This window comes from Microsporum canis, genomic scaffold (assembly GCF_000151145.1).
Source record: "Microsporum canis CBS 113480 supercont1.1 genomic scaffold, whole genome shotgun sequence".
Lineage (NCBI taxonomy): Eukaryota > Fungi > Ascomycota > Eurotiomycetes > Onygenales > Arthrodermataceae > Microsporum > Microsporum canis.
In genome coordinates, this window is record NW_003299169.1 from 19,433 (window position 1) to 44,973 (window position 25,541).

Below are 25,541 nucleotides of genomic sequence, written 5' to 3' on the forward strand. Positions count from 1 at the left end.
GGTAGGTACAATCCACAGGAGCGAAGTATGGTTGGAAGAAATTCGTAGCAGGGCATTACACAAATGATGGAGAGAGGAAGGGAGTAAGTGGTATATGGCAATGTGGGTGGAGAGAGATTTAATCAAGATGAGCCGTAAGCTGGGAGATGTAGCAAAAGGACGCTTCTATGCTGGAGCAGAGCCTCTCAAACTCGCGCTTGGCAGTAGGGCTTACGTCGTTGGATGTGCTGTCGGGCGTAGAGCCTTCGACGACAAGGTCCAACTTGGACGAGATGTTGGCGGGCCGGGTACCAGTGAATACATCGTCAGAGCTGGGTTGAGGGGTGGAGGTAGGCGGTTGGTCGAGGAAGAGGGCGAAGGAAGGGTCGTTCACGTCAATATCAAGGTCAGCCGGCGCAATGGAAGTAGAGACCTCTTCTGTGGGAGCTTCGGTCACCCTAACGCCAAAAGGCACAGCGTCGATGGAAGGGATGGCATCCTTAGCTTCATCAGAAGGAAGGGGGCCGACACGGTTGGAGCTCTTGCCAATGATGAACCCCGTGTCGGGAGAGGGGACAGGGACGTCAAGAACCGCAAAAACGGATGGGTTGGTAAAGTTGAAATCAATTCCCGAGTTCCAGCCTTGGTCATTAAGGTCAATGGAGGCAAAATCAAATCCCTGTTCGGGGATGGCGGGCAGGCCAGTCTGAAGGTTTGGTACGGATACATCCTGGGTAAGATGCTCGATACCTTCCTGCTTGGTCACGGTGGGTTGGCTGGCAAGTTGAAGGGCGGGAGCCTGGGTCTGAGGCTGGGCTCCGAGGTTCGGCGGAAGTCCGTTTGTACTCAATTCGTCGAGGAAAGGTGCAAAGTGAGACGAGGAGAGCAACATGCGGGTGAAGTCAGTGAGTCTGGCGTTTTCTTGAGTGAGGGCATCGTTACGCAGACGGAGTTCGTTGGCCTCGTTGGTTTTGGCAGCAACCTCGCCTTCAAGCTGGCCGATGTACTCTATAGCCATTTTTAAGTCAGTGTGCTGTACTAGACCGAATAGGGAGAGAGAAGAATACATTGGGGGGGCAAACCTTTTCGTCTTGATCGGAAAGCACGGGCAGAGACCTTGTTACGGAGCTGTCGTCGTTCCTTGCTGCTAAGCTTCTTACCCTCTTCACTGGCTAGCAATCGCTCGTCCTCGTCCATGTCTTGTTCGTCCTTTTTATATTTGGTAGGTTGTGGCAGAGTGCAGGACTGCTCGGTGTTGTCCTGGCTGGTAACACTGTTCTGTCTCATTTGCTGAAGAAGACGAGAGATTCTCTCCTGTACAGCAGGATCGGTGTTGCGGTTAAGCTTGGCCTGGGGTTTGATTCCCTGCTGGTTACCTTCCACAGCGGCCTGACGTTGCTGTGGGGGCTGTTGTTGTTGCTGCTGCTGCTGCTGCTGCTGCCGCTGGAGCATCTCTTGTCTCTGCTGCAGGGCAGCCTTGGCTCTGGCGGCTTGCTGCTGATGGATTCCAGGATAGACACGCCTAGCCTGATTTGTGGGGGCGCTGTGAGGCATCTCCTGTCCCCCGAGGGCACTTGGATCAACAAACTGGGCCTTGGTGGCCTGAGAAGGCATGATATAGGCCTCGGAGTCGGCAAAACTCTCGTCAATGTCCATCTCGGTCGAGTCCTTGAGAGGTAGGGCAGGTAGAGAGTGCAGTGGTTGACCCATTCGGCCGTACAGGCCGTCGACGGGGTGGACCATGCCAACAGGATCAAAGCCGAAATTGTTCAGTGCCATGGTGTTGGCAAGACCACCGGGAGGCAGACCTGTCTGCTGTGTGTAGGAGTTATACTGGTGACTGGGAGCCTTGTAGTGAGGCTGCTGTGGACTGGAGGCGGTGGTGGACAGAGCAGGCATTTGCTGCTGCTGCTGCTGCTGCTGCTGCTGCTGGACGAAGCCGTGTTTGTTGGAGGCCTTGCCGTCCGAGCCTGACGGAGAGACAGAGGGCGAGGGATACATTGTCGGTTCAAGGTTGATAAAGGAGTCCATGTCTACCGGGACGTCGAAGGACTGCTGGCTGGAGAGAGGCGAGAGGGCGGATGATGGCATGGGCAGTTCTCCCATCGCAGCCATGGTGACGGCCTCGTTATCACTATGCTAGGCTGCTCCAAGTCGTTTCGATCGATTGATATCGAGTGCTGCTATGGTGACGGTGATGATACTGCTGATGTAGTTGATGTTGATACTGTCGATGGTTGTTGATGGTAAGTTGAAGATGTTGAAGTTGCAAAAGAAGAGAAAGTCGTCTCAGCGCCAAGAAAACCCGCCCTATTAAGTAACTCCTGAAAAGGGTAAAAAAAAAAAGGGTGGCCACGCGTCCTCCTCGGTGAGCCTGGCGTATCGCCCGATACGGCCTGTAACGCCCGTACGCCAGATCCTGTAAGCTTGGCACGACTCCGCCCCCCCTTTCGGCCCCTGTCTCCACCGGGACTCCAGCCAATAATGGCGCTCCCAGCCCTGCCGACCCACCTGCCGGTCCCGTACGGTCTGACAAAACAACCTAATTATAGATTACCCCGTATCCTTAATACATCAATACACCAATACGTCTCTTACATCTCTGTATGTCTATCGATGAGCAGGATAAAGAAGGGAGCGAGCATCAACACCGGAAGTGATTCTGTTCAAGCTGAGGGCCAAACGGTGCTGCTTACTACACGGAGTGCTGTGTCGAGTGCTGGAGGCGCAAGATGCTGACCGCTCTGACACACCAGTGTGGGCCGCAGGATGGAGATGAAGAAAAAGGAGGCTGTGCCGACTATGTATAACTGCTGCTTCACGACATGTTCACGTGATCAAATGGATTAGATAATGATAAATCATAATCACGTGATATTCAGGGGGAGAAGATGAAGATGAAGGCGAGGATGAGAGACGATCAAGAAGACGATAAAAGAGAAAGATGATACATGTTAGAGAGTATACCATGCCGGTATACTTCTATTCATATGAAAGGCCACTGGATACCGTCATGAAGAACACCGTCTGGCGACCACCCCCTCCCCCAAGCTGAAGGAGATGCTCCGATACCCTCTCTCGATATACCACAGGAATCTCTTGTATCTACTCCGTACATCTAGACGATGTATAGAAGAAGATGAACATGGCGATGCCTTCTATCGTTTCTATGGATCCACCTGCTGATGGTGGACAAGAGTTCCCCCTTTGCTGGTCCAGATGGTGGAAGGACTAAACCATCCTCGTCCATACAACGACGTGTATACATGTCTGCTATCATGATGTGTATACACATGCCCTCACAATGTGTGATTCCAGCGAGGCCTGTTATACATATATATGTATATATATGTATATGAGATAAGGTGATGCAGTCAAGCCGGTTTCATCCCACTCAGCCTTCATCTCATTCGCTGGCCAATCCTTGCGGTGCTGCATAAACATCCATACATCCATACATTTACATCCCCTCGTCCGTGAATCATCAGTCGCATGAAGAAGCATATATAAATATTCCAGCAGCCTCTACCGCACGTCTTTCTCTTTTGTGGCGGGGCAGAAGAGTAGAAATAAGTGACTCTCCTACCAGATCCTTAAACGGTTTACGCTGCTGCCATGTCTCATCAAGCAACCGAGTCCCTTTACGACGAGGTCTTCCTCGACTACGAGAACAACTACCATAACAATGAAGGGCTAAAGGCCTTCGTTCGAGAGGCGGCCTCCAAACTGTCCTCGGGTGCAAAGGTGCTCGACGTCGGCTGCGGAACCGGCCGTCCCATAGCTGAGGCCCTCTGCGCGGCCGGACTCGATGTGACGGGCATCGACTTGTCCACGGAGATGGTCGAGCTGTGCAGGAAACGTTTTCCTTCGGCAACCTTCATCAAGGCAGACATGACCAAGTTTCAACCCCAGCCGCAGCAGAAGTTCGATGCCATCTTTGCCGTCCTCTCTCTCTTTCACGTCTCCCACCGGGAATGCTACTCCATGCTGTACAGATTCTCCCAGTGGCTAAACAGAGGCGGCTTCCTCTTCATCACCACAATTTACAGCTACGACCTGGTCGATCGAGGCGCCAGGCCTGACAGCTCCGGCATCATCGATCTCGCCGACTGCCAGTTCTTGTCTCGAGACGTCCCCTTGACGGCCCTGTCTGGCGAGAAATGGACAGAGTACCTGACGGCTGCCGGCTTTGTTGGCTTCCAGGCGACAAAGTACGACTTTCAGCCTGCTGACCCGAACCTGAAGGTCGCCCATCACCACTTCATCACAGTGAAAAAGGGGGACCGGCACCCGTTGATGGGGCCCTACCCTTATCCGGATAAAGTCCGTGGCCCATACCCCTTGAACAGAGAGGCATACAAGTCCTTCTTGAAGAGGCTAAATGACGCAGAGTCAAAGGCTCTGGCCGCTATGCTAGAGAAAAACACCAATACCCTCAGAATCGGTAAATACTACTCCCACCACCCATGATGACTTGGCTCCCTTATTTACACTTTCATGCTAAGCATCTATCTCTAGACCCCATTAATCGTGGCGAATCATTCCCCTTCGGCTCCAAAGAATGCCCTAGCCACTTCGACTCTGTAGTCTTATCCCGGGCCCTTGACGGCCTCGATGAGCTTGAGCAGCCGCTTCGGGAGATAGCCCGGGCGACCAATTCGGCCTCTCCAGAGGCCAAGATAATTATCATCCAAGCATCTCCGGATAGTGACTTGCTCAAACAGGTCAACCTCATCTGTCCTGCAAAGGCCAGCAACAAAGCCCCGATGCACCACGGACTCATCCTCCACCGCGCTGCTGAAGTCCTCAAGGCAAACGGGTTTGGCAACATAGAGCTTATCCAGATAGCTGACAGTGCATGTAATTTCCCAGAAGAAGACCTGGCCGCTCGCTGCCAGAGTGCCGCCACCTTGTTTGCAGACATGCTCTACAGTGAAGAAGCCGACTTGCAGGGCATCAAGGATGCGCTCGCTCCTGGGATGGAGGCTGTCTTCAAAGAGACTCCCCACGACATTGGCACTCAGTCTGTGATGTTGGTGGCTAGGCCGGCTTAATCGGCGAACTACAAGCTTGCTATGTATATCAGGTAGAATACTAGTTATCCGTAGCCCATAAAAGTCGATCTACTTGATCCCTGGCTGAGTGTAGCATGGTTTGTTCGACCTGGTTAGACATCATAAAGCAACATCCTACGGTTCCTCGATGTCTCGTCATATGGACATCGACTCAATAATCAGACCACACACCCACGCCACTTTTGGTCGGTTACCACAGTATATATATGTCTACCCCATAAGACTAACGATATTTTAAGTCACTAAAGACCATAAAGTACACAACATGTCTGTTCCTCGTGTGCTTCTTCTAGGCGGCCATGGGAAGATCTCGCTGCTACTGACGCCTCTGCTGCTCGCCCGCGGATGGGACGTTGTCAGCGCTGTCCGCGATCCGAAACACGAACCGGATATCCTCAAGTTCAACCGTGACGATAGTAAGAGCGGGAAAGTGACCGTCTCGCTGTCTGACCTGGAGAAGATCAAGAGCAGCGAGGATGCTGCAAAGGTCATCTCGGCTGCCAACCCAGACTACATCGTCTGGGCCGCTGGTATCTTACTCTTCACGATACAACCACGAAATGATATAGATATGGGTATATACTAACACAAGATAGGAGCTGGAGGCAAAGGCCCCGTGGACCGAACATATGCCATCGACCAGGAAGCAGCCAAACACTTCATCCACGCCGCCATGTCCCAGCCCAGCATCACCAAGTTCCTGCTCATCTCTCACATAGGCAGCCGCCGCAAGCCCGCTCCCTGGTGGACGGCCTCAGACCGGGAATCCGTAGACCGCATCAAAGCCGCAATGCCGGACTACTACAAGGCCAAGCTCGACGCAGACGAGTACTTCTCCGTCATGGCTGTGCAGCGCAAGGAGAAGCATGGAGACGCCCGCTTCCAGGCAGTCAACTTGCGACCTACCACCCTGTCTGACGACCCGGCGACGGGGACGGTCGAGCTTGGCCGTACCGGCACTGGAGACAGCGTACCTGTTTCGCGCGCGGACGTGGCCATCGTGGCTGACGAGGTTCTGGCCAGGTCTGATATTCGAGGATATCAGGATCTGATTAGCGGTAAGACGCCTGTGAAAGAGGCGGTTGAGAAAGCTGCCCGGTCTGGTCTTTGCTGCTTCGAGGGAGAGGATCTCGAGGCCATGCGTGAAAAGTTCAAGGGGCAGTCCCTCGGTTGAATTTTGTATAACTAACAGGTAGAGCAAGTATGATGAATGGCTCCTATCAAGTATCACCTATGTAAGCCGATAATTGAAGGCTGTTTGACCTATTCAACGCCGGGAACATGTCGTAGGCACCATTTACTCGGCTATGTTCTACATGGCGATGCAAGTTCAGGTTCTGGCTGGGGCTGTGATGATTTCACTACCGCGTTTAAATGTAAAAATAGAATGAATCAATTACTACTGTTCTAAGCTACGGTACTACGCAGGTAGACAACCGCAGGGCCGGCAAGTCGTGGCGTAGATGTAAACATCTGTATTCCCTGAGGCTGCTGAACCTAGGGGATGGGTGCCCAGCCTGTGTCAGCTTGGGCTGAAGAGAAAATATAACCACTAGAGAGCCAGCGAAGAGGCAACGGGAACGGTGCTTGGATTATGGTATCTGTCGATAGTAGGCCAGGATATATGGAATTAAAGGGGGTACACGCTGTGCATCTCATTTGTTTCCTTTGGCACGCAACTGAAATGCTGAGAAGAGGAGATTACTGTACACAAGAAATGTTGACCCGCTCGAGGAATGCAGAGATTCGAAGGTAGATGGAACAAACGAGGGAAGGCAATAGGGAGGTTAACACTCTTCTGGTGTTGTTTCTAGGAATTTTGTGAGGAGAGGCTGATGGGCTTCGGCATGGATGGCGTCTGCCACCCGTAGCCTCATGTTGTCAAATGCTAGGACTATAGGTGGATTGTTGGTAGATGATGGGCTCTTAGCCCTGTGGCTGGAAGTTGACCGGGTTGGTCTTGTATTAGTTTGTGCCGCCGTCTCCTCGGACAGCGTATAGTCTTCCTCCGCGTCCTCAGATGTAGGAATATCACGGACCACCGAAGGAGCCTGGCGCGGTTTCTGGTCCGCAGCGTTTGCCCTGTTGTTCCATGCCTTGGGTGGCTGGATATGGACCACCTTTGCATTCGCTATGTCTGGCATCTTCCGATACCGCTGGCTGAAGTGCGTTAACACAATCACCTTTGCCTCCATTTTAAGGCCGACGGTCATGGCCTCGCTGACGGTCGAGTGTCGCTTAGCAACTGCATCTGAGATCATGTTATCGTCAAATGTAGCTTCGTGAATCAGAACCGTGGACCCACGACCCATTTCGATGAAGCGAGTAGACGGTCGGCAGTCACCCGAGTACGACACTTTGAATCCGGTTGGAAAGACAAAAGACACTGCTTTGGCGCCCTGACAGTGAGATACAGGGGTGGTGAGGATAGCATCGAGTCCGGTGCCCTGTTTCAGCAACGTAGTAAGATGGGATTGTTCATCGTCGAATTTCAATCGAGTTCCCAAGTGCTTCCCTTTATCCGAAATGGCAGCACCGTTCCTCTGGCGGCGATGAAGGGTATAGCTATAGTCCGTTTTACCATCAGACTGTTCAAACGAAGATGCGGCAAGTGGGATGATTTTATCATATCCGTAGTTTTCAACATTTGCATATTCAGCCATCCACTGCAGCATGTGGTGCGCTGAGATAACGTAGAGTCTCCTCTCCCGGAGTATCTTGGATACATCAGCCTCAGCGATGTCCATGTTGGAGGCTATAGTGGACAGGCTTCCGTGAACAGCTTCATGCCACGCTTTTACCACCGAGACAGTCCCCAAATGATGGTCTGCATGCAAATGGCTGATCCAGATAACCTTGAGCTCGCGAAGAACTGCTTTCAATTCTTCCGGCCCAAAGATCCGCTTCAGCTGGCCGAGTGTACCTTCACCAGCATCAAATAGATAATTACCGTGCCCGGGGACCCGCAGCAGGGTCCCAGATACGTTTCTATACCGAGATGGACAGGACGATCCGGTACCGAGAGCGATGACTTCGGCATCCCCATTGGGGATGGCTTTCGTCAAGCTCTCAACTCTCTTTTGCACACCTGGCTGCGTCAGTATCTCTCCCATGATCCTAGAGTAGCTATTTCTCCGAGGTGCCTTGCCCGACTTTGGTGCACTAAGGGGCTTTGGCACTGAAGTAGTAATAAGCTTAACGCTGGGCTCAAGGTCGATGGTCAAGTTTGGCTGGGCAATATTGATGGAATCCTTGGTGTCTGCAGATGCAAAGGTATTCACAGATGCCTTGGCTTCATTGTTGCAAAAGGGTGTTCGATATCTGACACCATCTATTGCCGCAAACTCTATAGTAGCGTTAGACACTGCTGGGAAACCATAGCTGTCAGGGCAGTAATCCGGAGACGAAACGATATGTTTGTATTTGGACATTTTCGCAACGAATTCCCGAAGGACCGGGTGTCCGCCGACGCCAGGCCCAAGGATCCAGATGAACACCTCCATGCCCTTCATAACCTCGGGGTTGTCCCATTCTTTGCGATTCACTACACTCTGGATATAATCGGTAGAAGGTAGCTCTAAAACGGCGAACCCCTTGCCCGGCCTGTTTTCCCCAAGAACCATATCAGGGGTGATTGTCTTTCCATCTGCTGCGATTACTGTTTCTCCCATGGCTAGTTTCTTAAAGTCCGACTTATCTGCAATGTTGAGAGATTCTGCTCGTTTCCTGTCAAACTTGCCTCTAGCATCATGGCCACGGACGATATAGGAGACTGCACAGTCTGAAGGACTGGTTGCCGGTAAGGAGTCAACCATCGCACCTGGCCAGGGTTGTCGAACAAGAACATTGATATCCGGCAGAGGTTCTCCATCGCCAGGCTTGGGGCCTTCATACGGCTTTACCTCCCCCGAATTTGCATCACGGATAAAGAGAGTGGCTGGAAGGGACACTTCAGCCAAGGGGGTTTCAACCAGTGTATCCAGGCGCCATTGCGAATTGAACATGTCGAGGACGATTTTCTGCCTCGTCACCAGGTCTTGATCTCGAGCAGCCTTCGTCGCAGCAGCCTCTCCCGTCTCTTCGAATTCTTCTAAGCTCCTCTTCCCTGGCTGTGGTCTCGGTAAAGTAGATGGGTAAATAGGTAGAGCCCAGACTTTGATGTGATCGTCCGACAAAACTGGCTTAGAAAGGTCAACGGCTGACGCATCGTTCTCTTCGTTACTGACGCCGCCAAACTCGCGGATTTCGATCGGGACACCCGTCCGGCAAACAAATGTTCTTCCTGTAGCCAGAGTATGCGTCAGGTTAGGCCCGCCGTACAGAGATATCGCTCGCTGGCCATGAAACTCTGGCAGGGCTTCAAGCTCCAGCTTGCGCCGCTTTACCCGCGCCATCAACTCGTCAGCATCCCTCTGACGCACCGCTGACTTTGCGCGTTCTTCAAGGTTCCTGATCTTCCGAGTCTCGGCTTCCACCATGGCACCTGACGCAGACGCCATAGTGTCTGACAATGTCAGAAGCATGCCCAGCATTCCCCCATTGCCAGACCAAGTAGTCTTGCCGGTCAGAAAGACCTCTGAGAGCTTAGATAGCCGGACATTGTTCTCGATGCACGCTCGCTGTGTGCCTTCAGACAAGTTCCCGAAAAAGTACCGCTTATCGTCGTAGTGGAGGAACAGAGTGGTCCCAGGCGTATCAGAGGTTGGGGCCGTAACAAACTGGATAAACGACTTCATCCTTTTGGCACCAGGTGAGGACTTCTCCTGCTCTATAGATGAATACTGTGAGAGACGTCTGTCTTCGAGAACCCAGGAATACTTTTGTTTTATGCGATGTCCACGGCGTTGTAATACCCAGTCATCGAGGTAATTGGGGCCAGTTGTGTGGAACTGTCGAGCGGGCGCAAATATACGTTCAAATGGAGCAAAGACAGAAGTCCAATGGTGTTCGAACTGGCGCTATCAAATAGATATAAGCATACGGAATCACCTGAAGTAGTCGAAGAGACTGTTGTGGAAGAGTAAATAGAGAGAGGGTTTGATACGACTCACCTTTGCCAGAACTCTCTGTAAAGCAGCCAATATGCCGGCTCGAAGTGGTTAACATACAGGGACCAAAAGAAGCAACAATAACAAAACGCGGCGCTAACATTGGAGGGAAAACAACAACAATCAGCTTTCAATGAGCATGACTTTCAACTGTTTTCCAGCTTGCGACTTTATAAGATTTACGACTTTTATTCGTAGAGATTTTTTGTAATTTTTTTTGGATACAAATTGGTTGCTTACTCAGCGTTTATCGATAAGAGATGCGATAAGGACATTCTAACATTATTTATGTACAAACGACTGCACGATGAGTATATATTAGTAGCCGGCTGGCTGCTGCTCTCCTTCGGGGAACATGCCCTTGTCGAGATTCATGCCACACTCTTGTCGCCAGTCGGCAGGCGTAAACTTGTCGACAATCTCCTTGAACGCCTCCAGCGTGCAGAAAGACTTGTCTCCAGGCAGGTGGTTGGCTGGGTTAGCTGCGCAGCCAGGGATAGTAACAGGTTTGTCGTTGTAGCGAATGCGGACGTAGTGCTTTGATAGCGAAGGCTGGCTGGCCTGGGAGGAGCGAGCGAGACTAGCAGGCTGGCTGGCTGGCTGCTTTTTCTTACCGTTGAGAAAGGAGAGGAAGGACGGCTTGTCTGATGCTGGCTTCTGGGTGGACGGCCCAGAGAATTCTTCTAGGACCAGTCCCGCCGGCGATCCGGACATCCCACCGGCCGGCTCAGAGACGTCCTTGAACAACTCCACCGCAATAGAGGAGGTGTAAGGGGGCCATTTTTCGTCCTTGAATGCGCCGATGCTGGCCAGCATGGAGGCAAGAGTGGTATCGTGGCAGCCGCTCATTGCTAGTTTGACGGCTGGACTTTCCCCTCCTGATGGAGATGCAGCAGCCATTGGTCTCCAGCCATTGTAGGCAGCGGTATGAACCATTCTCTCAACAACGTCGCCCATGAGTGCACCGATGGCAAGCTTGCGGTACTCTCTGCTCTCCTGGGCTCCGGTAAACCACTCATCAACGGCTATCTTGTCAGCAATATTACGGGCCTTTGGGTCGTAGAACTCGGCTGGCAGACGGGTATTGGGCCCGTGCGCGTAAGTAGAGGCAACTGTATCCATGATGCCAGAGAGCCGGGGGCGCGAATCAACAGCAACGCGCGGAGAGTCTGCAGGCATCCACTTTGACCAGGTGGAGTTGAGATATGCCATCTCTTCCGAGTCATTCCCTAGGGAGGTCAGCTGGAGGACAAAAAGAAATACGAGTATAAGAAGGGAAAAAAAAAAAGGAAATGAAGAGGGCAGTTACATTTATCTGCGGCACGCTGAGCAAAGAGCCTTGCCAGCTGTCTGAACCGGTGGCAGCCTCCCTCGTTGGGGAAGAGGGTCTCCTCAGCAGCTGACCTGACGACGATGGATGGCCGGACGAAGTCTGCAGTTCTGGCACTCGGCGGGTACATCCCCCAGAAGGCACTCTGCAATGACTCCAGGGCCCGTGGGATAGGAGTTGATCGGAGGTATATGTTATCTGTATTCGATATGATCTCGGGCATGAAGCCAAGCCGCTCAACGTAAAGGTATCTGAGTCTCTGGCCGAGTTCGAAGGTGGTCTGGCGGCCTTTATCAGTCAACTCTCCAAGCTGGCTGTTACCGAAGATTATCAGCAAAAAGAGGTGCCCGGTTGAACAGCGACGTATACATTATGTGGAGTATCTACCAGATGCCGTCGACTTCTCCCTTAGGCCCAAGCGCAATGACGGGCTCGTCCGCGTCTCCGAAGCGTTCCATCCTTCTTTTCCACTGGAAGGTATCCCAGGTAGAGAGGTCCTGCCTGGACGATGCCATGGCAGCCAACCGGGAAGCGATGTTGCAGTACGGCCAGTCTGTGTCAAGATTGAATATTTAGATACCCGGGAAAGGTGAAGAGGGAGGGTGGCCGAGAGTCAAATACATGGGTGCAATCCAGTCTACCAAGTCATCAAGTTAGCCAATTGATATAATATATATATAAATAGGAGGTACCCTACATTCTGGAATCTCGTAGAGACAGGAGTTCGTTCTCCTATTGTAATGTTAGTAGGCAAAGCTCATGCCAGCCCATCGCCGTTCAAACGCCATACCATGTCGTAGGAACTACAGAGCCAAGTTAGTCAGGCAAATTCACTAGCCAGTAGAGGGGAAAAGATGGTGAAAAGCCGCAGACTTACTATCTGCACCAACTGGAGCTCGAGTCTCTTGGGATAGAGCTGCCGGAGCTCCTCGTTGGTGTAGGGGGGGCGGGGGACAAGTGTCGTCATCGGTGCAGCTCTCAACTATTTATCATTAAAATGGTTATAAGAATATCACCACGGTTCTGCCTGACCTGAGGACGTGCAAGAGATATAGCATCCAGTCTTCCTATGGCCGTTCTAGTTCTTCGTCTTTTATCTTCTTCATCGTCGTTGTCTTTCTTCCCATGCTTGGCCTGCCTGAGTCAGCCAACATCGTAACCGACAACCGACAATTAAATATTGGTGTGAATAGAGACCCGAATATCATCATGCTAGAAGATGAAATACGACAGTCTGTATGTTTAGGATGGTAGAAACTGAGTTGACTGGACATGGATGAAGCCTCATTGTCGATAACTCGCTTTCTATGTATGCAGTAGTTAGAACAACCCTGCATGAACATATCCCAAAGCCTTGCGGTCTGCATCCACAGACATCTACCTTGCTAGCTATTTAGCTGGATACAAGCAGCTTCGAAGCCGCTGAGCTGACCCGTCACTTGCCGGCTGCTGCGTAGTTGGCACAGTTATCAATCTCAGCTCAACGGCGGCGGAGCACAGTTGGCAACCCAGAGTGTTTGCTGGATATTAACTCTTGGTCCTCTAGCTCGCCTTCCATTCATACTTGCGGTATCGACTTATTTTTAGCCTCCGGTGGCTGTATACCGTTACTGAAAGTTTGTACTATTATGCTATGCATCTGGGGACAGGTTGAAATGGAGCTGCTGGCTTATTAGCTATATCTAGTGGTAGAGAGCTTGGGCGATTCCGCCAATGTTCGTTAGAGTTAACTTTGTTGATCGAGCATGTCAAAAGCGCCCAAGGCCTGACCAAGGTTGGCTGCAGCGGATTGGCTATCTAGGAAGGGTTGGAAGAGTGCAAGGTCGAGGAAGCCGATGTCACCAACAAAATGGCTGAGATCGATATCTTCATTAGAGCAAATCCAGACCCCAGCAGGCGGCCAAACTAAAGACTAAAGACATGCCTTATAAGTAATGACCTTGGCCAACTCGCGTTTGCGGCGAAGAGGTCTAAGGAATCTGCATTAAAGGAAACGGTGGCCTCTGTGAAGGACAAGTTCGGCCAACAGAGCAGATTTGCCATCAAGATAGCAGCAGTCAAAGCGGGTTGACAGCGACTGTTGCATTCCTTACGAAGCGCAAAGAGGCCATTGCAAGGTCGGGATTGTCCAAACGGGTCTATTCGCGTCATGAACCTCATCGTTACTACCAGTTCCAAGAGCTGAAATCTAAGCAAAGACGGGAATGGTTTGGTTCTCGTTGCGACTGATAACGCGGTAGAGATGGTGATGTTGGTGATGATGGTGATGGTGATTAGTCATGCGATGACTTATAAATCCATCGAAAGTTGTGCATACAAGAACTTGTTCAGCTTTTCCAGCCTGGCTATAATACGTATATTATATACATACTACTGGCCCATTATTAGTTAGTGGAACTATTATTGATTGCTGAGAGCGCTTCTCCTACAACGCCACACGCAGGTCTTCGACGACGGAGCCGCCTTCTTTTCCCTTGGTGCGTCGTACAGTTCATATTCCAAGGTGGACGTCGTATCCACGGCCAGATATTAGTTACGCCCACAATTAATAGATAGAGGCCTAATCACAGCCCTGAAGCTTATCGAGGGATTGAGATACCGTCCAGCTGGATCTGATCCGACCTTGGTACGTATACAGCCATGTTCTTGGTGGCCTCATGGATCACTTCATCTTTGTCTTGATAGCAACAAACGATTAGCCATAATTAGTTAATGACCAAAAAAACCCCCTGTAGGAAACCCCCTGAGACTTCTCAGCCGCTTTGCTGCAGCTTGCTCGTCTTCCTCTCGCTCTGTCACCTTGGTTGGCCTACCAAATCTTGCCGTCAGCAGGTTGAAAAAGGCGAAGAGCTCATCAATCATCAGCTATGGAAGTAAGATACCGCTTCTTAATTCTGTTTCTTCTTCTCGTTTCTTTCATCGACTTCCCTCCCCCCTTTTTTTTGGGATTTTTCGTTCCTTTTTCCCATCAATGGAGCTCTCTTCCCCCGGTTTAGCCTGCCCAGTAACCCGCCAAATATGAAATGTCATGTCTTATTGTTTGCCTCCCGGGGTTAAGGTCCAAGCCAGCCAGCGTGGTACTGTCCCTCGGTGCTGATGAACTCCCCCCCTTTGACATGAATCACGATTGGCGGCTCTGGGAGACGCCATCGGCCTTATTGAGATGCGACTATAGCCCTGATCGGTTTATATTAATATTTCTTATCATCCGCCCTTGGTTAACTGGTTATCTCTCTTTCTCTCTCTCTTTCTCTGTTCAGTTCGTCTTTCCCTTCTTCTCTTCAGCCCTCGCCGTCACTGAATTGCTTCTTCCTCCACCCTTGCGTCGGCGTATCCGGTGGAATGGATACATCCTATACCCTCTAGATGCCACATTCCATAGCTCCAGGCTGTTCTCATACAAGCGTGTCTGCTGTTTTGATATATCAAACATGACAGTCGTGGGTATGCCATGTACGGTCCTGCTATGGCGCTGCACACAATTCCGTTAAAATACCTCCATATACCCCCAAATTCTACATAGATACCTTTTTCCATTACGTCCAGAATCTCCCGACTCAATTTCACGCCCCTCAACCTCATTCCTTTCCCCCTCTTGTTTGAGCCTATATCTATCCCCCAACTGGCATGAGACTCTGCCCTTATCATGTCGGCTACCCTATCCAGACGGTCACGCCCGGCCGACCAGGCGCAGGAGTGTCTTATATATTCAAACACCTCTCTCCTCCATGGTCAGCCTCCAGTAATCAAAACTAGGGCACAGCTAAGTCTTGAGGAAAACCTACAGGCAAACGCCTCTCACGCCCACACTGCCGTTCGGCATGCTCAGTTATCCAACCCGAAGTTCCGTGAAACTCGGCCACGTCTTCTGTTAATGGGCCTACGCAGGTCCGTAGCTGTCGTTCTGTTGCTGCTGCTTTTTTTTCTCAATCATATCTACTAATGCACTCCTTTCAGAAGCGGAAAATCCTCCATACAAAGTGTTGTTTTTCACAAAATGCCCCCAACGGAAACTCTCTTTCTAGAATCTACCACTCGCATTCAAAAAGATGCCATCCAGTAAGCCCTTCTCTGAAAAAGCGATATAAACCATTCTCTCTCTTTTTTAACGTTGAACGAACTGTAGCTCCTTTATGGATTTCCAAATATGGGATTTCCCTGGCCAGCTGGAGTATCTTGAACCATCATTCGACCAGGAGGAACTGTTCAGTAATCTGGGAGCCTTGGTCTGGGTTATTGATGCCCAAGATGACTACTTGGAAGCTGTGTCGCGGTTAAACAAAACCATACTTATGATCCAGCAGTACTATCCCCACATCAACATTGAGGTCTTCATTCACAAGGTGGACGGCCTCTCGGAGGAATATCGCTCTGACACCTTCCAAGACATCGTGCAGCGCATCTCTGACGAGCTGAGCGATGCTGGCTACGAGAACGCACCCATACACTACTACCTCACGTCAATATACGACTATTCTGTCTTTGAGGCCTTCAGCAAGGTGATTCAAAAGCTAATCCCTCAACTGTCTACGCTGGAGAACCTTATCAACATCCTTTCAAATAACTCTGGAATGGAGAAAACGTATCTATTTGACGTTCTCAGCAAAATATACATTGCTTCCGACACGAGGCCTGTAGATATGGCATGCTACGAAATGTGCTCTGATTATATCGACGTGATTGTTGACATTAGTGAATTATACTCCTGGGACCACCCGGACCGAAAACCCAAGGGACCTCAAGTCTCGGAAGCAGAGAGCCACGTCATTCTCCACGACAAGTGCATGATCCATTTGATGGAAATGAACAAGTAAGGCGGTCCTGTCGTCGCTCCTTGACTTTAGCTCCCGTTGCTAATATAAACTCTAGATATCTTTGTCTCGTTTCTGTGATCAAGAACCCGGATGCCAAAGAGAAGAAAGGGCTCATCGACATGAATTGCCGGACGTTTCAAGATGCCCTCAACGAGGTGTTTAGTAGAACATGGGATCAGGAGTAAACCATAGGCAGTGGTATCGGGCGGCTATCTGTGTTTTCAGCATCAATAATCAAACTTGAGAAGGGCAAGGCTATTCGAATAAGTTTAGAATCTCTTTACATGCCAGGGAGACCAAGGGATGAATTCCGTAACTAGACTTTGACGAAGGATAATCCAGTTATTTACATCTCTCTAGTCCTTGAGATTGTTCAACCATCTCTTAAATCATGCGGAATTACTTCTATGCTACGGTTGATCGTGAACTAAATAACTTATTAATCTGCGTCATCACAACATGTGACGCTTAACCGGTTACAGCTCAAGAGTGGTATTTTTTTTATCAACAGCAACCTCCAGCATTACCGTAACTCAAGTTTTCCTAGCTCTCTATTCGCTTTTGCTATAACTATCTACGAAAGCTGCGCAACTACGACTTTGAATTGCAAGCATATTTGTAATGGCGAATGTACGGTACAGGGCAAAGGTAACACCGCAAACTTCGACTACACGCAGCATGATAACAAGCTGACAACATTTCAAGGGCGGCAACTATCCTCAAGAAAGTCTGAACCCGTTCGATAGCTCCGTATACCCTGGCCGAAGATCAGCATTCGTGGAGGAATTGAACACAAGTGACGAGGAAGACGAGGAAGTCAGAGAAGCCAACCAAGCTTCAGAAAAGACAGAACAGGACTATAGCTCAAGCAGAATAGGGGTTGTTGATATACTACGGTTCATATTCCTGGTTATTACCGTATCATCAGGTCTATCCTACTACATTACCTCCGATTCGATAATATGGGGATATAAACGGCCGTGGTTCACACGACTACCAGTACTTGTGAGATATCTGGTGCGTGTTACATGCCCCAGTCCTCTCTCGCGGTGGTTTGATTTGAAGGTGCTAATGCTGTCCGATGATATAGAAAGGCCCTCTGATTCTCTCCCGTGCTGAATTGTCGTTATACAACGGCACAGACCCCGACCTCCCGGTATATGTCTCCGTCAATTACACAATATACGATGTATCGGCAAACCGACACATGTACGGCCCAGGAGGGGGGTACGGGTTCTTCTCCGGTCGAGACGCAACCCGTGCTTTTGTATCGGGCTGTTTCAAGGAAGACTTAACCTCTGACTTGCGCGGCTTAGAAGAAATGTATCTGCCCGTGGAAGATGTGCCAGATGAGGGATTGACCAACGCCGCAAAGAAGATTCGGCGAGAAAAGGAGCTCAGAGAAGCGCGAGCAAACGTCAAAAGGCAGGTTTTACACTGGCAGAACTTCTTCGCCGACAGTCACAAATACTTTGAGGTCGGCAAGTTGATACGTGACGGTGAAGATGAGCAAGGGGAGAAAAGAGAGCTGTGCGCGAGTGCCCAGGCATCAAGACCGAAGAGGTCTGAGATGAAGAAGGGTTCAGCCGCGAAGAGCCAACCTACATATCCTCCAGGTGTAAAAAAAGGAGGCAAACGCTGAGAGGTTTCCCATAACTTTTATATATACGGTACCAATTTTGAAACCAAAAAGTAGCAAGACAAGGCACTGGACGGTAATGAAATGCGCCATATCCGACACCAGGTAACATTGACTCCCAAAGCCGCCAACGATTGCTCAAATTGAATGGTAGCTGAAGCGATTCTTCCTTTTTTCTAATTCCGTTTCATTTTCGGATGGCTAAATATTAGATAACATTAAGCCTCATATGTGCCATGCAAAAAGGCCCTTTTTTCCCCATTTTCGTTCCACCCAATGGAATAAAAGAGCAGGCACTAATGGAAGAGGGGGGGGGGGGACGAGAAAAAGTCATAATATTTCTCGTCGTCGCTACATGAGATGATGAAACCGTGTCAAGTAAACGTAAGGTAACGCCGGAGTAATACAGAAGGAGAGCAAAAAGGAAATCCTAAGGGGTTTCCTTTACTCGGCAGCAACGGCACGGGCTAAATTAAGAAACCAAAACTGTTAGCATGTTCCCCCATGTCAAAGTGTTGAAACCGGATTTAAAACGGCGTCCATGCTGCTGCAGGAAAACGGAGGGTGTAGACGTACTGTAGATGTTCATCTTTGAGTGTCCAACAACCTTCTTGATCTGACCCTTCTCCTCGAGATCGGCAAGGGCCTGTCGGGCCAGAGAACCGTTGACCTTTAGTCTGTCGACAAGGGTCGCGACAGTGATCAATCGGTAGGACTGGACATCCTTATAGAGCTTCTCGGAGGTGGCCTTGTCGAGAATGACGGCGTGGGTGGCCTTGTCCTTGACTATACAGTTGAATCCCAGGGTCAGCGGTCTTGTTTTCTCCCACCCAGTTCTGTGCATTTTCCGCCCGCTTGATTCGATCGAGCATCGCCAGACAACTCGGAGTGAACCAACGCATCGTATCGCTTCCGCTGGGGGTTTCGCTTACCCTTTCCCTTTGACCACTTCTTCTTTTGCTTCTTGCCGCCGGCGGATGCTGATGGTGCCTTGTTAAACAGTCAGCAAAAGCCGTCCAAACTTCGGGGAGGAAAATATGCGCCCCCAGCAGCAATAGCAGCTATCCCGTACAGTCGACAATACTCACCATTTTGGATGAACTTGCGGATCGTTGTCGACAAGAGAAGAAGAAGAACAAGCGACAAGCAAAAAGGGAGAAACTTCGCTTTTCTTTTCTGTTTGTCGAAACCAAGAAAACAAAAAAATTCCCAAGTGGGGTATGACTAAGCATACAAAAACCCTAAGCCCTAACTACAAAGAGAAGTACTCGCTGCTTTAAGCCTTAGTCATCATTTATGTTGCTGTTTTAACGTATCCTTCCTGCGTTTCTGTTTTGGTGAGAGGAAAGTCGGCTTCGTCCATGGGAGGATGCGATGAGGCATCGATGTCGACCACTTTGTGCATCTGGGTCGACTGCCCCGTACCGACAAGGTAGCCCATCTCATACCCTCTCTGCCCTCCCACCCAGAAGAGACCGCCCATCTCTCTATCCGTCTTGATCCAGCCCGCGTCCGGTCGTCCTCGCAGGCCCCTTATTACGGTCCCGCGAGGGCTACGTCCACAGAGCCACTGGTGCACCGTTAGCACGGTGTCGTCTCCGCTCACGGTCATAAGAAGCTCGGGGATTTCGCTATTCCAGCATAGCTGCTTGATGCTTGCATTGTGGACCAGCGCTCCCGACAGTCTTGGTTTGCTGCCCTCGATCGACCACATCCAAGCTATGTTTGGCATGCTTTCATCAATAGTTACAGCTGTACTGCTCGTCGGGTTAAAAGATATATTGGAGACTATCCGGTCCTCAGCTGATAAATTATAAGTATACGGAAAGACTGGTGACTCTGGAGCCAGCATATATTCCGTTGTATCTGCTATGCTAGAGCCCTGTTCAACGTAAACATCACGCCCAATAGGCTCGACAGTTGGGTCTCCCAGCACTGCTACAAGCACAAACTGTTTTTGGTCCAGTAGAATAAGCATCATTCTCCTTGATGATTGCATGATTTTTCTGGCATGGGGTGATGGTAAGACTTACTGCTGTTCCGCTTATCAACTCAACAGTGCCATCGTGTCTGCCAATGGCCAGAAGTTGAGAATCTGGGCTCCATTCAATGGTTCTGACGCCAAAATCGTCGTCATCGTCTCCTGTTTTAGAACCTTCATAATTTCTGAACCATTGGCCGTCTGCCGTATAAACAACCACCATGGATCCTTGGCTAGCTGTGTCCCAGACAGCAATCCAATTTCCGTCAGGGCTCCATTTAAGGCCTCTCGCGTCCGTAGTAGCCAGGTTCACAGCCGTGATAACTTCATGAGTTTCAACTTCATGCAGAGATAGTACATCGCCTGTCTTGCCCTTTGACAAGAGAGCCAGGTGACCTGACTTGGGCCGAAACGCGTAGGTCGAATGTCCAGCAAACTTCGGAGCTTTGATAACTCGCTGTTGGCCCGACAAAAGAGAAAATATAGTCAGGTGTGTGTTGAATTCTGGTATAGCAATGACCTCGCCGGATGATGGAGAGAAATTCACATGGGTCAGCGTGGTATTCTCTCCAGCATCTATTTTGGCCGACCATGTCTCGTCTTTGGCGTCATAAACGAAGATTTTATTTCCACTTGCACATAAAACGCGCTGTGCTGTGGTATCATTGTCGCCTTGGGGATCTCGAGCAGCCCATTGTAAGAATTTCACTGGTCCAGTTAAGTCTTGTAGAGGGATTGGCCGAACATCCCCGTCTCCCTGGAGGGAATGGATCCTTAGCTCCTTGTCGGATATCGTTGCAGCATATCGACCGTCGTCGGACAGAGTAAGAGGCATCTCGATGTCCAGCGCTACGCTCTATACTGTGGAAATGCGAATTGATTTAAACAAGCCAGGATGATTAGCCACCCTTAACTACATCGTAGGTAAAAGGTTGGTTGGACAACAGGTCAGGGAGAAAGTCAAAATTTAGTCAAAAAATATCCACATGGATGGAGGCCCCAGCCAGCCGGCATTGTATATTCGAGTATCTATGGCTAGTAAATAAAATAAAGAAAAAAAAAAGTTCCTGTCTATTTATTCCAGAATACTAGGTAGGATATACCAATTTAGATACCAATCTAGATACACTGGGGAGTAGTGCAGCCCTACCCAAAAAGCTACCGCATATCGAGCATAAGATTATTTTGTCAAATCAATCACCTCAAATTGCCGTCTGCTGGGGCCTTCACCGGGGTTGAGCTCTGAAGTTGCCGAGCGTTTCCTCCCACTGGTATCTGCACTCCCAACATAGTCATCCACTGAGCCTCCCTTGATGACAATATCCAGAGCCATAAGTGATTTATATGCGCTAGATCCAACCAAGGCCTCCACCTCAGAGGCAGAACCAATGTTGTTGATATTCTTCACGGCGTCAACTGCTCTACTCTTCCACATCGTAGCCGGGTTGCCAAGCTTGGTAATCACCAATGTGAACGGGCTACCCACCCGACGGGTCTCATGGCTGATGGTTGGATCATTATTGAGTTTCTGGTGGATGTGAGCCCGACGGCCTGAAGAAATCTTGAGCTCCAGTGACTCTTGAACTGAGCTTGTCAAAAAAGCATTGAGTTCACGACAATCGCCACATGAGCAGGCTGAGTTTGCTGGGCGTGCCCAGCTTGACGTAGCTTGATTTCTCGGCTTAACGAATATCAAGAGATATTCCAATATCAGCCTGAGAACAAAACTGGTTTCCGGAGACCTGTCCTCACGATCCGGTGGAATTTGTGGGTTTAACACTATATATCGAAGAAATGGGACGAGTATCTCGGTAAAGGCTAGGTTGAGTGTCTTGCAGTTCCTCACAGCTCTGAGAATACCAACATGAAGAATGGATGTGGATATATCGAGAGATTGACAATTCCGGTAGACCTTGATCAAATCATGACTATCAACTGCCGAGCGGTCCAACTCAAGACATACCCTAACAGGTCCAGAGTACGACACACGTTTATCGATCGTGCCTTGGCCCAGATCGAAGTCTTCCATCAGATCTGTGATCGCAGACTGATAAAAGGAGGAGAATCCTTCCAAAACAAGCTTTCCTTTTAAAAAGGAATCCCCCAAGACTGAAAGATAAGATGCCACGACACCACAACCTGCTACCTGTTTTCTTAGCTTCAATGTCCTGTAGAATCAGTCAGAAATGATAGAAATAGTTGGTTGAAAGATAAAGGAGCTTACTCTTTTAGTTTATCGATTGCTGGATATAACTCAATGATGCGGACAATGGGATCTCCTTCGGCTTTGTCGCCGCCTCGAAATTTTGGCAGAATAGAGAGCAACTTGGCTTTCTTCCAATTTAGCAAGTCATCCCATTCTGCCGGTCTTTTATCATCTGGAAGAGCAAGGCAAGCTGAGACGAGGTCATCCACAGCAGTGGCTTGTTTAATGGGCTCCCCCTCAGCTTTGCGAATGATATTATCAAGGCTACGTTATGGTTATTAGAAAGCTATTGAGTTGGGGATATGGATATGATTCACGTACAACTTCTTGACGGCAGGATACTCACGGCCAGCCAAATTCTCTGCGATACATGGGTAGACATCAGGGTCGATAAAGGTTGAATGTAATTGGATCGAATTGTCGAATAACTTTGAATCTCCAATCTTATGGAGGCCTCGGGCCAAAATACTAAGGATAGGATCTGAAAATTTATTCCTGAACTCACTAGACCTGAACCAGCTACCTTTAGAAGCCGCATTTATCTTGTAATAAGCTTCATTGTGATGGAGGGTTAGTTTTGCAAGCTGCGTGAACTCTTCCCGTGACTTTGAGTCCTCAGGATTCTCTATCAGCGGTAACAAGTTTTTCAACCAGGCAGATAGCTCCTCCTCACATTCCGGGCGCATGCCTCGAAAGCGAAAATGGATATCTAAGATTTCGGGCACAATAACCGCAGCCTAGACATGTTATCGGTTTGCTGGTGCAACGCGTGGCGGCAAGGGATAACTCGATAATTGACCTACCGTATTTCGATAGAAATGGGCCACCGAAGTGCCTTCATTACCAGTGTAACCTGAAAAGTCCTCATCGGTAGGGGCTCCACGTAAGACGCGGCTTTGAATATACTCGATATTCTTAACGGGGATCTTGGTGCTGATGACGTTACCCTGCAAGTCGACTACTTTTTTCATGCTTGTGATATCATGGATTAGTTCTTCAATCTCGTAATATCCCTCCGTGTTGGGATATTCATCGCACGATCCAGTGACTGTCCGTTCAACATTCCCCAAATAAAGGCGGAAGCCTAACTCTTGACACGCAGCCTGGAGCTCAGCCATACGCTGATGATCCTTGCCTTTCATCCGTTGAAAGCTCAGGCTGGAGTCAGTGTACATGTGAGAAAGCTTGTACAAGAGCAAATCCGGTCCATCGGCTTCAACCCGGGATTTCCAGAGTTTCAATGCATTGACCAGTGGCGTGGTCTTGGAAGTGGGCGCTTTTGGTACATCGCTTGAGCCTTCGTGGATCAAGTTGTAGGTAAGTACCAGACGATAACCCGCAGTGATCGGTTGGACCTCGTGGAAAACGTCTGAATACCACGCAGCATATGAGAAACCAGCTCTCGATGTGGTGGAAGTTTTGAATACCAGACTTTTGTCATCATGCTTGAGAATTATTTCACCTCCTTCATGCTTTGTGGGAAGGCAGACGACCAAAGTAGCAAACATCCCATCAGCCTTTGGAGAATCCTGATGCGATAGGAAGAATGCTCCCTCCTCATAAAGGAGCAGTTTGTAAGGATCTGCCCTGATCGAATCCGCCTGATGAGCAATCCCCAGCCCCTTGCTGACATCGGCGACGACTTTCTTCATATAGTTCCCCCAGCCAGGGGCTTTGAGATCAAAATCAGCAACGTTCAGCTCCCAGCACTTCCGGACAGACGTGTCGACCAGGGTCTCGGCCCCTTTTCCAAACGGGCTTCTGTGACAGAGGTCGACGACAGCTTTGGCATCCTCCGGAGACAGCGGTAGATCCACCACACGACCCAGTCCGTTGATATGGAGGCTAGGGTTCAGCGACCGGTTTATAGAGTGGAAATAGGCAAAGTCTCCATTTGTGTCGATAGAACGCAGGGCTTTATCAATGGCTCCTTTAATCTCCACCGTCTCAACTGTATCTTCTTCGCTCTCTTCGCTCTCTTCGCCCTCAACCAAGTCGCTGGTCCACTCGTCACTCATGCTAGCAAACTGCCCTGATAGTACCCTGTAAGCTCGGGTATATCTGAACGCCAAAACAAATTGAACTACCTCAGAAGTGCTCAATGTCTCTCCTTCTCTCTTGTATATAATAGATCTACGAAGAAACAAAATCAACACGATCCTTGTTTCTTTTTGTCTTTTTTTATGGCTTTTAAGCGCGTCAACCTAAGGTGGTCACGTGAGAGAGTTTCAGCTTTTGCAGGTTTCTAAGAGTTGAAGGAGTCGAACTGATTAACGGCTGTTTGATAAGTCTAGAGTGATGCCAGATGGCAAGAGGAGAAGAAGTCGGTGATGATGGAAGGATTGTAGCGAAGTTGACACTGTCTCTCAACTCTCTTCTGGAGGGTAGCTAGATGTATGAGGCTGCCCGTGTTGTTTATAATACAGAACTTCCTCTGCTGATGCGCGTTGATGGTCCCACAGTCCGTCACATAAGAAACTCGTTGACTGGTTAACTGGCTGGTAGTTACTACATAGTTAAACGCCGGGATGTTGATTTGCCGCCTAAAATCCTAATCGGGTGTCCGACTCGCTAATGTTTGGTTGACTATATATCAAGACCATCTTCCCTCTGAGAGCTCCCTTATCAACTCAAAAACATACTCTTATGTAGCTGAGTAGCTCATAGACGCTCATCATGGTTTCTGGCAAGCAAGATCCTATCATCCTTGCGACCTGCAAGCAGACCCGCTTCCATCTAGCAGAGGGGAAAGGCTCAGGCGAGGTATGTATACTTCCCCATATCTGCGACTTTATATCCAAATAATATTTGAATGCCACTTTTAAACATGTTAACGTTTATCTAGATCGATATACAAGGCCTAGACCTACTTGTTGCCTCTCGTCCCTCTCAAGGCCAGGATGCAGAGTCTTCAGGCGCTGGGAAAGTGAAAGCGCGGAAGAAAGAGACAGCTGGTCTAGGTCTGGAGATTCTCACCAGTGCGACTCTTCGATTAAAGGCTGGGGTTCATTATGGCCTTGTCGGTCGAAATGGAACGGGAAAGTCAAGTATGGTGAACCATTCTATAACATATTACCGAAAGACAGCAGTTATGGTGTATTGACCTGTATGATTAGCCCTGTTACGAGCAATGGCAGACAGATTGATACCCGGACTGCCCGAGTCTGTCAAGATTGCGATTTCTCCAGCAAACTGACGTTGATGTTGATCCTCCACCCGCCAGTGACCAAAGGGGTCGCAACCGTTGCAAATCAATGACGAGCTTTCGAAAGAGGAACAAAAAACGGTTCTACAGCAGGTCGTGCAGAGTGATACATCGAGAAACGAGATCACACGCAAGGTGAAGAGTATGTCTTCTTCTGTACCTTTTTTGACGGTACATTTAAGCTGAATTTGATTGGCTGTAACTAGTTCTATCGCAGGCGTTGGAGGATCATGAAAACTCCCTGGCGCCGGTAAAGGCCATGAA

General features: G+C 49.5%; 11 protein-coding genes across 11 annotated transcripts; 5 read left to right on the forward strand and 6 right to left on the reverse strand.

Moving 5' to 3' along the window:
- Positions 1–118: 118 nt before the first annotated feature.
- On the reverse strand, positions 119–2,094 carry MCYG_00012 (conserved hypothetical protein; the record flags this gene model as incomplete). Its single annotated transcript, XM_002849862.1, has 2 exons — positions 119–987; positions 1,062–2,094. The coding sequence occupies 2 exons, from the start codon at positions 2,092–2,094 to the stop codon at positions 119–121; spliced, it is 1,902 nt and encodes a 633-aa protein (XP_002849908.1).
- Positions 2,095–3,594: 1,500 nt separating this feature from the next.
- MCYG_00013 (methyltransferase) lies at positions 3,595–5,033 on the forward strand (the record flags this gene model as incomplete). The annotated part of the gene is made up of 2 exons (XM_002849863.1): positions 3,595–4,423; positions 4,498–5,033. 2 exons carry the CDS (start codon positions 3,595–3,597, stop codon positions 5,031–5,033), a joined length of 1,365 nt encoding a protein of 454 aa, XP_002849909.1.
- Positions 5,034–5,319: 286 nt separating this feature from the next.
- On the forward strand, positions 5,320–6,228 carry MCYG_00014 (NAD dependent epimerase/dehydratase family protein; the record flags this gene model as incomplete). The annotated part of the gene is made up of 2 exons (XM_002849864.1): positions 5,320–5,584; positions 5,651–6,228. 2 exons carry the CDS (start codon positions 5,320–5,322, stop codon positions 6,226–6,228), a joined length of 843 nt encoding a protein of 280 aa, XP_002849910.1.
- A 613-nt stretch (positions 6,229–6,841) lies between these two features.
- MCYG_00015 (tRNA endonuclease) lies at positions 6,842–10,160 on the reverse strand (the record flags this gene model as incomplete). Its single annotated transcript, XM_002849865.1, has 2 exons — positions 6,842–10,012; positions 10,044–10,160. 2 exons carry the CDS (start codon positions 10,158–10,160, stop codon positions 6,842–6,844), a joined length of 3,288 nt encoding a protein of 1,095 aa, XP_002849911.1.
- A 260-nt stretch (positions 10,161–10,420) lies between these two features.
- On the reverse strand, positions 10,421–12,399 carry MCYG_00016 (conserved hypothetical protein; the record flags this gene model as incomplete). The annotated part of the gene is made up of 7 exons (XM_002849866.1): positions 10,421–11,331; positions 11,412–11,746; positions 11,820–11,985; positions 12,013–12,069; positions 12,130–12,164; positions 12,216–12,235; positions 12,310–12,399. 7 exons carry the CDS (start codon positions 12,397–12,399, stop codon positions 10,421–10,423), a joined length of 1,614 nt encoding a protein of 537 aa, XP_002849912.1.
- Positions 12,400–15,078: 2,679 nt separating this feature from the next.
- MCYG_00017 (GTP-binding protein GTR2) lies at positions 15,079–16,431 on the forward strand (the record flags this gene model as incomplete). Its single annotated transcript, XM_002849867.1, has 3 exons — positions 15,079–15,320; positions 15,559–16,242; positions 16,302–16,431. 3 exons carry the CDS (start codon positions 15,079–15,081, stop codon positions 16,429–16,431), a joined length of 1,056 nt encoding a protein of 351 aa, XP_002849913.1.
- Positions 16,432–16,867: 436 nt separating this feature from the next.
- MCYG_00018 (conserved hypothetical protein) lies at positions 16,868–17,888 on the forward strand (the record flags this gene model as incomplete). The annotated part of the gene is made up of 3 exons (XM_002849868.1): positions 16,868–16,876; positions 16,952–17,263; positions 17,337–17,888. 3 exons carry the CDS (start codon positions 16,868–16,870, stop codon positions 17,886–17,888), a joined length of 873 nt encoding a protein of 290 aa, XP_002849914.1.
- A 250-nt stretch (positions 17,889–18,138) lies between these two features.
- MCYG_00019 (40S ribosomal protein S25) lies at positions 18,139–18,999 on the reverse strand (the record flags this gene model as incomplete). The annotated part of the gene is made up of 4 exons (XM_002849869.1): positions 18,139–18,352; positions 18,462–18,671; positions 18,818–18,875; positions 18,974–18,999. 4 exons carry the CDS (start codon positions 18,974–18,976, stop codon positions 18,330–18,332), a joined length of 294 nt encoding a protein of 97 aa, XP_002849915.1.
- Positions 19,000–19,179: 180 nt separating this feature from the next.
- MCYG_00020 (WD40 domain-containing protein) lies at positions 19,180–20,701 on the reverse strand (the record flags this gene model as incomplete). The annotated part of the gene is made up of 2 exons (XM_002849870.1): positions 19,180–19,836; positions 19,919–20,701. The coding sequence occupies 2 exons, from the start codon at positions 20,699–20,701 to the stop codon at positions 19,180–19,182; spliced, it is 1,440 nt and encodes a 479-aa protein (XP_002849916.1).
- Positions 20,702–21,046: 345 nt separating this feature from the next.
- On the reverse strand, positions 21,047–24,090 carry MCYG_00021 (conserved hypothetical protein; the record flags this gene model as incomplete). Its single annotated transcript, XM_002849871.1, has 4 exons — positions 21,047–22,034; positions 22,091–22,336; positions 22,394–22,677; positions 22,876–24,090. The coding sequence occupies 4 exons, from the start codon at positions 24,088–24,090 to the stop codon at positions 21,047–21,049; spliced, it is 2,733 nt and encodes a 910-aa protein (XP_002849917.1).
- A 658-nt stretch (positions 24,091–24,748) lies between these two features.
- MCYG_00022 (conserved hypothetical protein) lies at positions 24,749–25,268 on the forward strand (the record flags this gene model as incomplete). Its single annotated transcript, XM_002849872.1, has 3 exons — positions 24,749–24,835; positions 24,918–25,119; positions 25,189–25,268. 3 exons carry the CDS (start codon positions 24,749–24,751, stop codon positions 25,266–25,268), a joined length of 369 nt encoding a protein of 122 aa, XP_002849918.1.
- Between the last annotated feature and the right edge of the window lie 273 nt (positions 25,269–25,541).